At 40.5% G+C, this 16,030-nt stretch overlaps 1 protein-coding gene across 4 annotated transcripts in view; it reads left to right on the forward strand.

Moving 5' to 3' along the window:
• The window catches only part of col4a4 (collagen, type IV, alpha 4), an 83,132-nt gene that overhangs the window by 35,299 nt on the left and 31,803 nt on the right, over positions 1–16,030 (forward strand). For all 4 annotated transcript variants that reach the window (XM_076282310.1, XM_076282309.1, XM_076282312.1 and 1 more), the window contains exons 5-21: positions 5,156–5,290; positions 5,744–5,788; positions 6,127–6,243; positions 6,329–6,397; positions 6,679–6,714; positions 6,829–6,891; positions 7,020–7,055; positions 10,529–10,570; positions 10,923–11,003; positions 11,517–11,561; positions 11,755–11,817; positions 12,109–12,153; positions 12,970–13,023; positions 13,508–13,568; positions 13,756–13,860; positions 14,175–14,327; positions 15,625–15,714. In XM_076282310.1, coding sequence (XP_076138425.1) covers positions 5,156–5,290; positions 5,744–5,788; positions 6,127–6,243; positions 6,329–6,397; positions 6,679–6,714; positions 6,829–6,891; positions 7,020–7,055; positions 10,529–10,570; positions 10,923–11,003; positions 11,517–11,561; positions 11,755–11,817; positions 12,109–12,153; positions 12,970–13,023; positions 13,508–13,568; positions 13,756–13,860; positions 14,175–14,327; positions 15,625–15,714 — 1,240 coding nt within the window. The remainder of the gene's footprint in view (positions 1–5,155; positions 5,291–5,743; positions 5,789–6,126; positions 6,244–6,328; positions 6,398–6,678; positions 6,715–6,828; positions 6,892–7,019; positions 7,056–10,528; positions 10,571–10,922; positions 11,004–11,516; positions 11,562–11,754; positions 11,818–12,108; positions 12,154–12,969; positions 13,024–13,507; positions 13,569–13,755; positions 13,861–14,174; positions 14,328–15,624; positions 15,715–16,030) is intronic.

Below are 16,030 nucleotides of genomic sequence, written 5' to 3' on the forward strand. Positions count from 1 at the left end.
ACAGAATAGAATTGGACAGAATTGAGTTCAGACTTGAGTTCGGTATTTTGGGTCCGGCCCTCCTCAACAGTCCCAGTTTGTCATGTGGGCCCTTGGGGAAATTAGTTGCCCACCCCTGCACTAGCAGCAACACCCAAACATAGCATGTTACCAAAGCCCTTTCCGATAACCCGATCATGACCACTCACAGACCTTTCTACTCAATTACAAAGAACTGAGTCCCGTCCTGTCAGTTCTGTCATCGTCCTATCCCACTGTCTGTCTGCGTGTCTGTCTGTCGGTTTGTTTGTCTGTCTATCTGTCTGTCTCTCACCGTCTCACTTGTCTATCTGTTACCTTCTTGCGTTTCATGTGTTTGATGTTTCACTTCACATGGTGCTATATGATTCCAGGGTCATAACATAAATGGTTGAGGTAGGACAAATTGTATTTGAATTTGAAAAATATATTACTTAATTAAAAATAAAGTTGTCCTCCGAAGAGGGGGGGGTGGTGGTGGGCCAAAAAAAATAAATCCACTGTAAGCCACTGGTAAGGCAGGCACAGGTAGAGATTTGAGTTTGTGTAAACAGAGCATCCACTTTTGGAGGAACACTATGCTGTGAATTTTAAGCCTACATCTAGGGCTACTGGATATCCCAGTTTGCTTTATTAAAACATGTTGGTCTAAAAGCTTTTAGAAATGTTTCTTTAATTCAGACTGCAAATCGTTTCACAATCCTTTCCAAATTTTTGGCGACCCCCAGTTCAAGATTCACTGCTGTAATTAAATAATTTACCATAGGAAAATCATGAAAACTTTGTGTATACCATGTCCTGTCATTGGTCAGCACATTAAATCAAATTAATCGTGATGGCAGGTGTCATAATGTTTAAAGTTATGGAGTAACAGCCTATGTCACATGCTTAATTAATTGAGGGAGTTTGTAATGTCACACTGTCAAACACAGGAAACAACTAACTATAAATGTAAGATGATAGATCACTAGTCTGGAAGCCAGCCCAAATTTACCCCACCCACAAAATTTGAGGTTGGGGATTTCAGTCTGGACTCACCTCTATGCCCTAATCAGAGCAGTTTGCACCAATCAAATCGTCTGGGCAGGCTTTGTACAATGATGGACAGGTGAGCAATAGTGCCTAGTCATTCACGTCACCTGAGCACGCTTGAGTTGAATTTGTTTACAGCACAAAGGCTGTCGCTTTGGATTTTGCTATTGCGTCTATTGTGCAAGTTATTGATAACACAATAACACATGCATAAGCACAGGCGGATATCAATTCAGAAAGTAAAAGTCCTGCCAAGTATTTAATCCAACCATTTGATAAACCATCTAATCATAATTAGCAGCCAGGTAGATCAGAAAATTAATGATATTTTAGTGTGTTAAGTGCACAAGTAGAAAGAATATATGACAGGACTTTTACTTTCTGGAACCGGGATGTCCGCCTCTGTAAGTAATTACACACCTGTAACTTCAACCCTACTGCTCTGTGTTATTTTTTAAAGTGAACCAATACCTGTTGATGACCAGCAGAGGGAGACAAATGTATGAGCCATCATTGGCTTTTTTTTACTCAGAGCTCATTAAGGGCTCATTTAAAGACACATATCACATACACACAACATATTAACACATATAATATATATATATATATAATATAATATAACATATATTTATACATACATGTTATAAAGCATATTGAAATTGCACACATACACCGACCTAACAATCACACACACACACACACACAAACACACACACACACACACACACACACACACACAGCACAACACGTAATCCATGAAGGGTTGCCAAGTCTTCTAACATTTTTTAATAGAACCTCTAAGAGTATATTTGAGTTGCATAATATCATTGATCAATGCAGTATGAGTGGAAGGCAGTGTCAGTTTCCAGCTCAAGAGAATTAATCTGCGTGCTAAGAGAACTATAAACCTTATTGCCGTGGAGGCAGATCCTTTTAAAGGACTGTCCTCTCTCAGTATCCCGAATAGAGCTAACACTGTATCAGGTTCCAGTCTGTGGCCAAGACATCAGACAAGGTTTTAAATATGAAATTTCAAAAATTGGATAACTCTGGACACAACCAGAACATGTGACCCAACGAGGCACTGCTCCTCTGTCAAGTCAATGCCTAAATCTTCCTCCCACACAGATTAAAAAAAAAATCTAGGGATACATCAAATTGGCTAGAGCAGTGGTCCCCAAACTTTTTCTTCCGAGGGCCAGCTCACTATGCCTGGCTCTAAGAGAGGGCCAGAGACTCAGTATATCAGTAACCATAAAGAGCTTAGTGCTGTGAACAACAGCAGTCTACCTTAGTTGAATATTCCATTACATTTAATCATACTGTAGGCTATTGCAATTTAATATCATTGTTAGCCGTATAGTTTATTTCAGCAATGCATTTTGCAAAACCATAATACATGGACATGTTACCATGCCAGCTAACCTAACTGTGCATGTGGAACATGCATTCAACTATTCACATACTAGTCTTTAAGCACCATTTCATTGCCATCATTTCTGCAGCTTTTTCAAATCATGCATGAGTGTACCCAACACACCATTACGATGACGGATTCCTAACCAGTAGTACCATTCAATCATTTTAAGGTGCGTTTTGAGGGACTGAGGGGTTCGATTCCCCCTGAGACGCCATATTTGTCTGTGTAAGGGGCACTTATTTTAATGTAGAGTGAAGTGCTGCCTTTCTAAGGAACTTTTCACAAGAGGAGTAGACAAATGAAAGTACCAAAATAGTTTACCCAGAACATATAGCCGGCATTTATTAAACATCAAATATCAAACAGTATGACCTTGTTTCTCTTTTCTGTCCTTTTAGTTGTGAAAATCAGTATTTCTCTTAGTTTTCAACCTTTTCACACAAGTTGAGAAAAATATAAAGTAAAATGACCTCAGAGCTTTGAAAAAATAACCCCAAAATAATAAACCATAAAGTCCATCTACCCGGGTAGTATGTTTTTTTTTAAAGTGGTGAGATCTCGCGCTTATCTGTAGGCTACGATGAAATGAAGAAATATTGAGTAGAAGCAGTTCATGTCGCAGGCAAGATGATCATTCGCGCCCTCTTCTCTTCTGCCTCCCGTGTCCAATGGCGAATTTGTCCAATGGAACACTCTCTCAAAACATGCATCCAAACAAAAAAACAACCTGCATAGCAGGGCAACAATTCAATTAAATTACTCTCTCGATACATTTTAGCAGATCTGGAAATATAACTCATATTCATAAACTGTAGTAGCTTATTCTTATTTTTAATCTATACATTCACTACATAGCCTTCATGAAACTTCAGCACTAGCATATCACGTTGTAACATGGCTTCAACATGAATTAGCACTTCAAATCATTAAACTCATGTTCAACTCCGATTGGTTTTTAGCTTATGCAGTACCATCAATACATTTCCACACAATGCATTAAACAACTGAGTATAAAAATACTTTTGCATTCCCAAAAGTATTAGCAGGGAGTCCCAAAAAGTATATTTTATTAAAAATGTGTGAACTCTGAACTCTGTGTCTTTGCATACACAGCTCAAGTTGTGAATATCATAAAAATAATTTAAAGTTCTCAAACTATGAGAATTTTATGAAGTGCTGAAGTGGTCTGAAATGACCACCATTCTAACTTTTGTACATTTCCTTTCCGTTTTCGATGGCAAACGCGAAACAGCGCCAACGTGAGTACTGCCGACATGAGTACTGTTAAGACTCGACACAAAAGAGAGAAAAAGTCCGCTTCAACCGGGGTTTTCTGCTCCCACTTGTTTTTATTTTTCGTGACGTTTTGGGTAATCACCCTTCTCCAGACGACTTTTTCTCTCTTTTGCTTCTGGTCGTTTGTTTTTCCTGCTCCCAGGTCAGACATTTGGATATGCGGACTTTAAAACTTACTCTTTGTACTGTTAAGACTCACCATAGAGAATAAATGGGGGAAATTGCGGAGGTTATAGTTTATCGATGTTGTACTCCCGTGCGGGCCGAATGCTATATACCACGGACATGATTTGGGGGGCCACCCAAAATGAGGTGGCGGGCCGCGGGCCGTAGTTTGGGGACCACTGGGCAAGACAATGGTTGTTGTATGTATATGATATCACCCCTCTAGATGAAGGATCAACTGAAAACAAAGAATCCAACTGTGTGGGGGTAGGAGCATTAGGAGAAGTTGTAATTAGATCTTATATAGTCATGAATTTGTAAAAAACAAAGAAATGAGTCTGAGGCAGTTTAAGCAGTGATTCAAAAGAGGAGAAAATTGCATCAATATAAAGATATTTCATTTTTGTAACACCATTATGAGCCCATAGTCTAAAAGAATTGTCTGACATAGAGGGATGAAAATGATTATTTGCGTACAGAGGGTCTAGGAGAAAGTTTGCATGCCATCCAAAGTGTCGTCTTATTTTAGTCCAAATTTTCAATGATTCCTTCACAACAGGATTGGATTTGGCATATGCAAATGCAATTGGAAGGGAAGAGAATAACAATGCACTCAAGGAAGTGGGATGACATGAGGCCTGTTCAATCTGCAACCAGGCAGGTTGCTCATCTGAGCCAGGGGACTGACCCCAGAAAGAATTAGGTCTTTACACAAGTCTTTTCTAATTCTAGGGGCTTTCTTATTTCAAATAAAACGGGATATTTCACTGTATAGTTGTTTTAGAAAGGACTTGTTAATCATGATGGTAATACTTTGAAAAAGAAACAGAAATTTGGGGAGAATGTTCATCGTCAAAGCATTAACTCTCCCTGCCAGGGATAGAGGGAGATGGGAACCTCTACCAAAATCCTTAATGATACGTTCAAATAAAGGTTTGAAGTTAAAGAGATGAACTTCCTGCCGAATCCAAATCTGTCCAACACAGAAAAAAAGAAAATCCCATTCAATTCGGTCAACGCTTTTTCACGGTCCAACATTTGTTTTGATTTACCCATCTCCTTTGACATGCTTCCCTCTCTGTCTTACCTTGTCCATCTATCTATCTATCTATCTATCTATCTATCTATCTATCTATCTATCTATCTATCTATCTATCTATCTATCTATCTATCTATCTGTATATCTCTATCTATCTATCCATCCATCCATCTCTCCATCCCCAGGGTTCTCCTGGTGCTCTGGGGAATCAGGGTCCTCAGGGCCCCCTTGGTTTTCCAGGTCCCCAAGGCCCCCCAGGGGAGAAGGGTCTCCGTGGTGATGAGGGCTTCCCTGGTGGTCCTGGTCTGAAAGGAGATATGGTAAAGTGCTGGTTATACTCAATAAACATACCAATACGCATATGCAGGACACATACACAAACACACACACACACACACAAACACACACACACACACACACACACACACACACACACACACACACACACACACACACACACACACACACACAAGGAATACATAGAAGTTAGGTAAACAAATGTACATGCAGTGTCTTACACAAGCACCAGTACCCCAACATCACAATGCTAGGTGCTCTAGGTGCTGTGCAGAATTTTGCCATATCTTGCCACCATAATGATCAGCCTCCCTCATATCGTACTTGTTGGACTAAAAGTATTTTTTGATGACAGGAGTTCCTGTCATGCTGTTCCTGTGTGTGTTGATTTTGCCTGATTGATGACTGAAAGCTACAGTAACTTTTCCACAGCATGTCCATGAACAGTCATATCCAACTCTTCCTCTCTTCTTCAGGGCAGTGTAGGCCGAGCTGGATTCCCTGGCTTGAACGGGGTGGACGTAAGTACCAGTATTCTCTTTCTGGCGTGTATGTCTGTGTGTAGAGATAAGAAACAAGCTACTACCAAGGGGACAATTTGACGCCTTTCATATTGGAGCACCTTACAGTAATGACTTATCACCCAACAACACTTAGTCTACACGTGTGCATATTTGTGTTGCTACAATGAGAGCAATTCAATTAAATGGGAAACTCCCAGAGCAATCAAGGTCATAATCATAATAAATCATCATTATAAATCATCAGCCGTGTGTGTGTGTGTGTGTGTGTGTGTGTGTGTGTGTGTGTGTGTGTGTGTGTGTTTGTGTGTGTGTGTGTGTGTGTGTGTGTGTGTCAGGGTCATCCAGGGCCAGGTGGCCTTCCTGGCCTGCCAGGATTGGATGGCTGTAATGGAACCCGTGGCAACTTTGGATACTCTGGCGTCCCGGGACAAGATGGCTTACCAGGGCCATCAGTAAGTCCACACTTGATTCAGGAGCCCCTCTTGTGGAGAGATGATTGCATGTTACAGTAAAACATGTTTGTTCTCCTCTTCTCAGGGTTATCCAGGACTTAAAGGAGGGAAGGGCGATATCTCGTACAGAGTCAATTACTTCCCTGGTCTCCCAGTGAGTGAACCAGTCCAGTATCCACACAACTGATGGTTGTAGAACACACCTCAGGAACCAGACACTACTCCTGCTGTCTCAACACACACACGCGCTCGCAGGCACGCGCACACATACACACAAGCACACACACAAACAAACACACACACACACACACACACAGGCACAAACCGCTGTACCAACACAGCGATAAGAAGTAGACTATGGAGATCTAAGTGTTGCTTTGTATAGATAGATATGACATGCAACTGACCTCTTGAACACCTGTATGTTTGTGACAGGGAGACATCGGTCTGGCCGGACTACCTGGTCGTCCTGTGAGTATTCTGCTGTCACACACAGACACATGAAAGTTTGCTGTACATAATATTCTGCATAAACTTCAACCAAGACGGCACTCACACCCTCCCCATGCCTCTGCCTGTTTGTAGGGCCTCACCGGGTCTGTGGGGGCGTCGGGTCCAATAGGGCCAGTGGGTCCTTATGGAATCGATGTAAATATTTTTATTTCTCTCATAATCCCTCTCTTTCCGGTTCCATTTCACTTTCTCTTTGTCTCTTCTCTCTGTTATATGTGTCTGTTCATGTCTGTAGCTCTGTTTTGTGCTTTATTCTGTAACAGGGAGTTCCTGGTCGGCCTGGCGAGCGGGGTCAGTCTGTAAGTACATCACAAAGATACATCCAAGCTATTGCATGCTAAGTCATTATCATATTAAAAAATTACAACGAGGCACTGAGTCAGACGGAGTGCTTTGGTACCTGCAATCATCAGGTAGTCACAACTCAGACCTTTTTATAACCATCTGAACAGAATCTTCCAGAATCTTCAGCCACAAAACCGTCACTCAGACAACGCATATCTCATATATGATTTGATATGTATATCTGCATATCAAACCAGTTGAAACAAGAATTTGGTGTTACATGTCATAAGAGAAACATATAGCCCTGTGCATGGCAACCATCACTGTCTGGCATTCAAAAGCCCTCACTCCATCCTTCAAGGCCTACGTAGTAGGTGCCTTTACAGTGGCGACTCCATTGCCTTGGTAACACTGACAGCCATTCCCTGCCTGGCTCCTAGAGGCCTCAGATAAATGTGACCTCCACACACCATCCTGCATAGGGCACATACTAGTGCTGGGCGGTATGACCAAAAATGTATATCACGGTATTTTTCAAAATTCTTACGGTTTCACGGTATATGAGGTATTTTTTTCCCCCATGCATAATCAGATGTTCACAGCATTTTCTACAGGTTGAGAGAGGAATTGCTGCAGTACACTGACTAAGGATATGGTCTATTTTACTGTCATGATGTAGAATAACTCCACACTAGTGGTAATGCAGTTTTGCATGGCCCCAGAAAATGATGCTGTTTACACTGAGAGCCACTCATGATTCTAATGAAGAATCTAATCAGAATGCAAAGACAATTGCAGTCAAAATACAGAACTTTTACTGTGCAAATTTCAGAAACATCTTGTAACCAATACAAAAAGTAGTGCAACTTGCAATAATTATACTTTTTTGAAAATTATACAATTTAAAATAAAACCTCTCTGCTAATATGCTTACTCTGTCAAATAGGCCTATCAGAAACACGCATTATTGTTATTGTGTGGTTTACATGACGTTAGTGGTAGACTAACGTTAACTTCATGTGGATGTCTTGTTAGCCTGCCATGAGCTTCGGTTCGGTTCGCTAGGCAAAACATTAACAAAAAAGTTTGTTTTGATGCACTGACAGTCAGGATCATTTCTAACTAGCCAGCTAGTATTGCTCAGTGCATGTCTATAACATGCTTTACTTGCTACCTGGATAATTTCAGCGAATATTCTTAAGGTGAGATGAATGATAAGAACATTAAACTTCACTGTGTTCGGTGGGTTGCTAACTAACGACATCACCTACTAGCCAGCTAGTTACAGCTGTTGAACAATCTCAATAGAATTTTCGTGACTGTAAATCCAGAAAGGGTTAAAGCGGAGCTAGTAATCAAGGATCTTTGGTAAATCCCTTTCAATGCAGTATCCCTTAACGTTTTTCCTTAACTAAAGAAACAATTTAAGGTATTCTGTGCAACACCCTTAAATAAACCCCCTTACCTAAGGAGAAATTAAGCCTTAAGGGCCATACTTCAGGGCAAAAACTTATGGTGTTTTGTGTTTACCCTCACTATGCCTCGCAGTGGCACCATGCGTGCGTGTGAAAAAAGTCCCGTCTGAAACACTGTCGCGCGGCGCAGCGTTCAAAACGTTGTGTAATCAAATACACCGGTATGGCGGTATATTAAAAATTCATATCATAACGAAAATATACACCGGTATGCGGTGTGAACCGGTATACTAGTGTTAATTTTGTCACCTATTTTTAATTTAGTCTTAGTCTTAGTCTTGTGACGAAATGTTCTTTTTAGTCCTTGTCATATTTAGTCATTCAAATATCCTTTTTGTTAGTCAAGTTTTAGTCGACTAAAAGTCTCGTCATTTTAGTCTAGTTTTAGTGAAAAGAAAACTAAAGGTATCTTAGTCTTAGTCAGTTTTAGTCAACACATTTTAGTCTTTTTTTATAACAAATTATTTCTGATTACCATTTAAGTCAAATAGTGTTTCACACATCTCTATTTTCCAACAATATTGTGTGTCCACAGGGCTACTCGTCTGTTATAATTACTCATTCAGATTTTTTGTCAGTCAGTATGTTTACATGCACAGGTAAGTCGAGCTACAGTTATAGCTCGGCTGGGATTTGACCATAGACAGTAAAAGATTTGACTGGACCACTGTCATATTCGTAGACCAGTGTTTCTCAAAGTGTGGTCCGGGGATCACTGGTGGTCTGCAAGCTATCCCAAGTGGTCCGCGAGCAGACGTGGTAAAATATAATATAGATGAGTTGTTTGCAATATAACTTGTATGTAAATCCAAACAGTTCTGCAACACTGTCTATGTAAGATATGCCAGTTTAAATCATACAGTATGAATCCTCTGACACAATAAGCAAAGTGCAAAGACAATGTGATTCAGTGAGTAGGCCTATTGTGTAGACTAATTATAGGCTACTGTTGAAGTAGGTCTAATCTTTTTTTTTTTTTTTAGCTAGGGTTAGTTAAGTGGTCCTGAAACTGAAAAAATTTGAGAAACACTGTCGTAGGCCAAACTATTAATATTTTACTCCGCCTCGCTAGATGGAGATATGCACCCAGACACAACACATTCCCCAAACAGACTCTCCATCTTAGCCATAGCTAACTTGCTAGCGAACTTTCCATATTAGCTTACTTACTAGCAAACTTTGCATCATCAGTCTAACTAGATGAATAGTTGACATTACATGCTGAACATTTTCGTATGGACATTCTGGGGGATGTTAATTTGTATGAGAGAAGCTTCAACTTCTGGGTATGTAGCATTGTGGCATAAAGCTTAGGTAGTTAGCTTGCTAACTCTGGCAGAAATCTCCAGTGTTCTTGTTCCATGTAGTTTCGTGTTGCAGCCACAGGGTTGCAGCAACAGCACGTAGACTAGCCTACAGGAAAGCTGTTGCATATGAACTCATTCGGAATATTTTGAAAACGTAACAGCTAGATATTCTGTCTTCTCATTCTGTAGACGAACATGAAGGGAGATTTTATCTTAGTTTTTATTTCAGGCAAAACATTTTAGTCTCGTCTTTTTTCGTCAACAATAATGCATCTTAAGATTGTCTTAGTCAGTGTTTCAGGACATTACTGCCGTCTCGTCATCGTCTCGTCTTAGTCATGAAAAAAAAGGTTGTTGACGAACATATTTCCTCTCGTCTCGTCTGACAAAATTAACACTACGGTATACCGCCCAGCACTAGCACACACCTTTCTCATATAAGTACAGAGATGAACACATATAGGCTAGAAAAGTCCCCTTACACAAAAAGGGCAAATCACATAAGAAATTAAAAATTACCGGTAATTAACCAATCAAAATGATTCTTTCCTCACATCATTCCCTGTTATCTGGGCTATCCCATGCAAACTCATGCCCTGTCATCTTGGCTATCCCATGCTAATTCATTCACCATTAAAGCCCCTTTCATTACCACCATCACTGCTTTCACCATGTTTGTCCTCCATTGCTTGTTTCTCCATCAAGGGTGATAATGGAAGATCTTTACCTGGACATAAAGGAGATGAGGTGTGCATATATGTCTGTTAATTATTCTGTAAACTGTATTTGTGTGTGTGTGTGTGTGTGTGTGCGTGTGTCTGTGTGTGTGTGTGTGTGTGTGTGTGTGAATCTCAATTGTGTTTTACAGTGTTTGGGTGCTTATGTATTGTCATACTGTATAACACATCTCTATAAAGGGTTATGACAGCCTACATCTATCTAACTACAGTACATTTAACACACACATATTACATAGATACATTAAGTGTAGAAGTATAGTTAATTAAAAACTACTTCAGTGCTGTGTGTGTGTGTGTGTGTGTGTGTGTGTGTGTGTGTGTGTGTGTGTGTGTGTGTGTGTGTGTGTGTGTGTAAATAGGGTGATGTCGGGCCCCAGGGCCCTCCAGGTCCCTTTGAAGTTGTGGACCTTCCAGAGGAATTTTATGGGAAAGGAGAGAAGGTAAGAATGAGCAGCGAGAAGAGAACAGGAGGGGAGGAAGGCGGAACACGAACTTGTCATGAATACGACCTTGTCATGAATGCGACCTTGTCATGAATACGACCTTGTCATGAACGCGACCTTGTCATGAATATGACCTTGTCATGAACGCGACCTTGTCATGAATATGACCTTGTCATGAATACGACCTTGTCATGAACGCGACCTTGTCATGAATGCGACCTTGTCATGAATACGACCTTGTCATGAACGCGACCTTGTCATGAATATGACCTTGTCATGAATACGACCTTGTCATGAACGTGACCTTGTCATGAATTCGACCTTGTCATGAATGTGACCTTGTCATGAATACGACCTTGTCATGAATGCGACCTTGTCATGAATATGACCTTGTAATGAATGCGACCTTGTCATGAATGCCTCATGTGTTAAAAGTGATGGACACACAACTAGACCCACTGATGATCATATATTATATTCAACCCAATCTATTTCTCTTTGCTTGTTCAGGGAGATCCAGGGCCAAGAGGGGAAGATGGGTATAATGGTGCAGTGGTAAGTTTGTTTGTGTGTGTGTGTGTGTGTGTGTGTGTGTGTGTGTGTGTGTGTGTGTGTGTGTGTGACAGAGAGAGAGGGGGCAGGAGAGAGAAAAAGGCGAGAGAGAGTATTCGTGTACTGTTTGTGTGTTATTGGTTAATGAATGTAGGATGGATTTTTGTGTGTATTCTGGAAAATTGTCCTTCTTCAGGGTTTGCAAGGACCTCTGGGAGAAAAAGGAGAGAAAGGTGTCCGTGGCTACCCTGGAGAAAGAGTATGAGACACAGACACACACACAAACACACACACACACACACACACACACACAGTAGCAACAATGGCACAGATACATACTACAAATGTAAAAAGATACTATATTAAATTGTCACATTTAAACAATCACATTATGGATTTGGTTTGTTGGATATACAAATAAATATATGGCAACTAACTAATCAGCTTCCAGTATAATGATCAGTAGCCTAAGAATTGAATGCATTGTGTTTTGTATTGATGTGTAGAATGTGGAAAGAAACCTACAGCTGCATATTCAAATTTTTTTCAGGGTCCTCAAGGGCTTTCAGGGCCACCAGGTTTTCCTGGATTTATGGTAGGTCACTCTGAATGTGTGTGTGCGTGTGGCTGTGCCTGTGCATGTGTGTGTGTGTGTGTGTGTGTGCTTGTGTGCCTCATCCTTGGGCCTTTGTGCAATTACTGTATCCTGATTTTTTGTTGGTATGGCAGTGCCAACGCACACTGAACCATAGTAACACCCCTCCATCCATCAGGGGTAGGTTGTGACACTGTTGGTGGAGCTGATTGCTGCCACTCTAGTCAATGCTTGTGAGTTGGACAAATGTGTTGTAGCACATGAAGCTCCTCCCCAATCTACTGTACTGACAATATACAGTTTATTGCACGGCTGTTGTAGTAGAATGCATTCAGTTTTGGTAGGTGTACCTAATAAACTGTGACTGTATATACAAAATAGGCTAATTGTCATTTTTTTTTTATTCAAACACATAATCATCAATCCTTTGACCCATGTCGTTCATCACTAGATGTAGCTGTAGACCTATTAACTTTATCTTTTGGCACCACAAAGTTAGACAAAATAAGTAAAATACACACAATTACAGTGAAGCAGGTAAAAATTAAATGTTCCTTGTGGGATATGAAGCCATGCAGAGGATGAAGCAAAACTGCATCCGGTCCTGATGAAACTCCGGGTTATTGTGTGTGTGTGTGTGTGCGTGTGTGTGTGCGTGCGTGTTTCAGATAGATCACATTGGTTGTCCAATGTCCATGCTAGTTTTTCCATATCAGTGAATGTTTTATTAAGATTTGTGTGTGTGTGTGTCTGTGTGTGTGTGTGTGTGTGTGTGTGTGTGTGTGTGTGATATGACATTACTACACTGCTCGGCAGGGCCCTGTTGGAGATGGCAGTCTACCTGGACTCATTGGACAACCTGGACCCAAGGTTTGTTCCATTCAAATCTGCATTGCATTAATCTATTTTGCACATTAAAACAGATGAAATGATAACAGAAATCACCCCATCATACACCTGGTGACCAATTGCTATGACTGTAATCATGGCATAACCACAAGGAGGCGCTGTTCGTATGAATTCAGTGAGGCTTTGTAGGAGTATTTACAGTTTTTGTGCAACAACATGCAGCAAAAGCAGATTTTACCTTCAGACTCATCTTGTAGTCAAATCACTGTGTCATTTCAATCAATCATTACACTGGACAACAAAATGCAAAACATAGTTCTAGATAGAGTTTCAGCCTTCATTTGTGCTATATCTGTACCATATCTTTCAAATGTTTCTGGTATCAGAAAAAACTGTGAAAAGACTAAATGGATTGAATAAAAATTAATTCTGTGCTAAACAGTTACAATGAACAAATACATTATGTCCAATCATGAAGGGAAGGTCAAGTGCCATTGTCTTACAGGGCTACAGTGGAGACATTGGGTTCAAGGGTCAGATTGTTTACAGTCAAGCAGACTACAAAGGTAACACACACACACACACACACTCAATGAATCAATTGCACATAATGATTAGGGTGATCATACTTCTGTGTAAATATGTGTTCCTTTTTTCTTGTGCTCATACACATGGATCTGGGTTTGTTGTTGTGTGTGTGTCTGGGTTTTTTTTTTGTGTGTCTGTGTGTGTGTGTGTGTGTGTGTTTATCAGGAATGACAGGGGATCCTGGGTATCCCGGTCTCCCTGGGCCATTAGGGGACCCTGGGGATATGGGGATGCACGGACCCCCAGGAGAGCGTGGGGTCTCAATCCCAGGTAAGAGAAGTCTATTATACATGGATAATACTGACCCTTTTGTTCTTGGTGTGACAGAGGGTTTTGTTTTTAATCCTTTTTATCTCTTATTTTGTCTAGTCTTTCTATTTCTCTGTCTCTGTTGCTGTTGTTCTCTCTGTCTCTGTTTTATTTATCTCTCTCTTTACGTGTCTATTGTTATGTCTCTCTGTTAATCACTCTTTCTTTTTACTCTTTGCCACTCTTTTGCTGTATGTGTGTGTGTGGTGTGGTGTGGCGTGTGTGTGTGTGTGTGTGTGTGTGTGTGTGTGTGTGTGTGTGTGTGTGTGTGTCAGGTCCTACTGGAGAGCCAGGTTTCGTGGGTCTACCAGGCCCCCCTGGAGAGAAGGGGGATCGGGGTGGTGCACCAGACTATGTTGTGCTTGGAGAACCAGGGAAAAAAGGGCCACCTGGTGCTAGAGGCTCACCCGGACCCCCTGGCCCTGATGGTATGGAGATGATGAGGACCACTCCCTTCTGCCCCCTTACCACTCTCAATAATACATATGTGGTTGAAATGTTACAATTAAGTACTTAATTATTACATTTTTTGTTGTTGCTTTTGCACCAAATATTGCACAAACATTGGTGCATGATTTGATGCATATAATAATATTCATTTATTTTTTTAAAGAAAATAATGATTTGAAAATAAACTATGAAGAATGCTGATTGATTCAGGATTTTAAATCACCTTTTTCTCAGTTATGTCCTAACTGAGTTAACCCTGTGTTTTCGTGCAGTTGTCATTAGGTAAAGGGTTGTGGTCTTTTTCTGTCCTTGTTCCTAATTGTATGTTGGATGTGTGACATTATTTGGCCTAAGTTTGTTCTAAATGCTGAACTTTTTTTCTGAAATTCTAGTTAATTTTTTTGAACATTGATGAATGAAAACAATTGAAAACATTGTTTTTATTTTCTGGAATGCTACTTTGGTAATCTTCATACCTTTCTCATGGGTTCTGTTAAATCACTGCCCCCTTTTAATATTGTCATGTTTGATGTTATACCAAACATGTAAAAACATGCTGCTTGCGCAAATTTGCCTACTTTGCTATGTGCAACCATTGACATACTGTATGTACACTCTTAAAATGAATGTTCTGTCTGGACACAGAGATGTGTTAAAAAACAATGCAAGTTGTGTTGTTTTCACAACGACATTTATGTTTTAAGTTGTTTTATTCCTCCCCTCAGACCTTACCCCTCACCCAACCCCACTCTCTCTCTCTCTTTCCCCCTCTCTCTCTCTCTCTCTCTCTCTCTCACTCTGTCTCTCTCTCCCTCCTTGTTGTTTGGTGTTTAATGTCTGGTTGTTGTTTACCCTTTGGTTTGTCCTTTGTGCTGACCCATATTGTGTCTGATCTGCATGTTGGTGTGACGTCATCACTGTGTGTCCTCCCCGACATGAGATCATCAACACGTGACTCATGATCTTTGTTGCTGTATGTGCCTCTGAACTAGTTTGCGGTGAGCCTCATCCTCAAACCCCGAAGCCATACCAAATCACAACTCTTCAGCTGAAACAGTAGCCACACAGTTTTATGCATGCATACCTGCATGCTGTGTACTGTAGACATATTCTAAAACAGTATTTGCGATGAATGATCTGTGCATGTGCAGAGAAACTGAAATTTAAGACAAAGCATACTTGCTGTAACACGAAACCACAATTAGAGCACCTGATTAGTAATTACATTAGTAGATGAGGGTGACATGTATAACAGCGTGTGTGTATGTTCTGTAGGAAAGGACTGTGTGCCTGGAGATCCTGGAGCCGAAGGAGAGAAAGGAGACAGAGGTGCACCGGGCCACAGAGGCAATAAAGGAATCACAGGTATCTGCATGCAGCCAAGCTGTTGAGCTGAAAACTGATTCATTGTGTAAATATGTTTATGGTAATATGGTTATCTCATCTATCTTTCTTCAAATTACATCTCAAGACCTTTCTGTTTAATTATCACTTCTCCACACCCAACACATAGCTCCATACAGATAACTTGTCTTTGTTGTATTGTTTTGTTTGTATGTTATTGTGTTTCCTTGCCTTCCTACTATGTAAAGCGACCATGGGTTTGAGAAAGGCGCTATATCAAATAAACATATTATTATTATTATTATTATTATTATTATTATTATCACTGCATAACATA

The sequence above is a fragment of the Alosa pseudoharengus genome, unplaced genomic scaffold (assembly GCF_046254945.1).
Source record: "Alosa pseudoharengus isolate Yale_2024_CS ecotype anadromous, Long Island Sound unplaced genomic scaffold, YU_APseudo_1.1 YU_APseudo_1.1_scf_13, whole genome shotgun sequence".
Lineage (NCBI taxonomy): Eukaryota > Metazoa > Chordata > Actinopteri > Clupeiformes > Clupeidae > Alosa > Alosa pseudoharengus.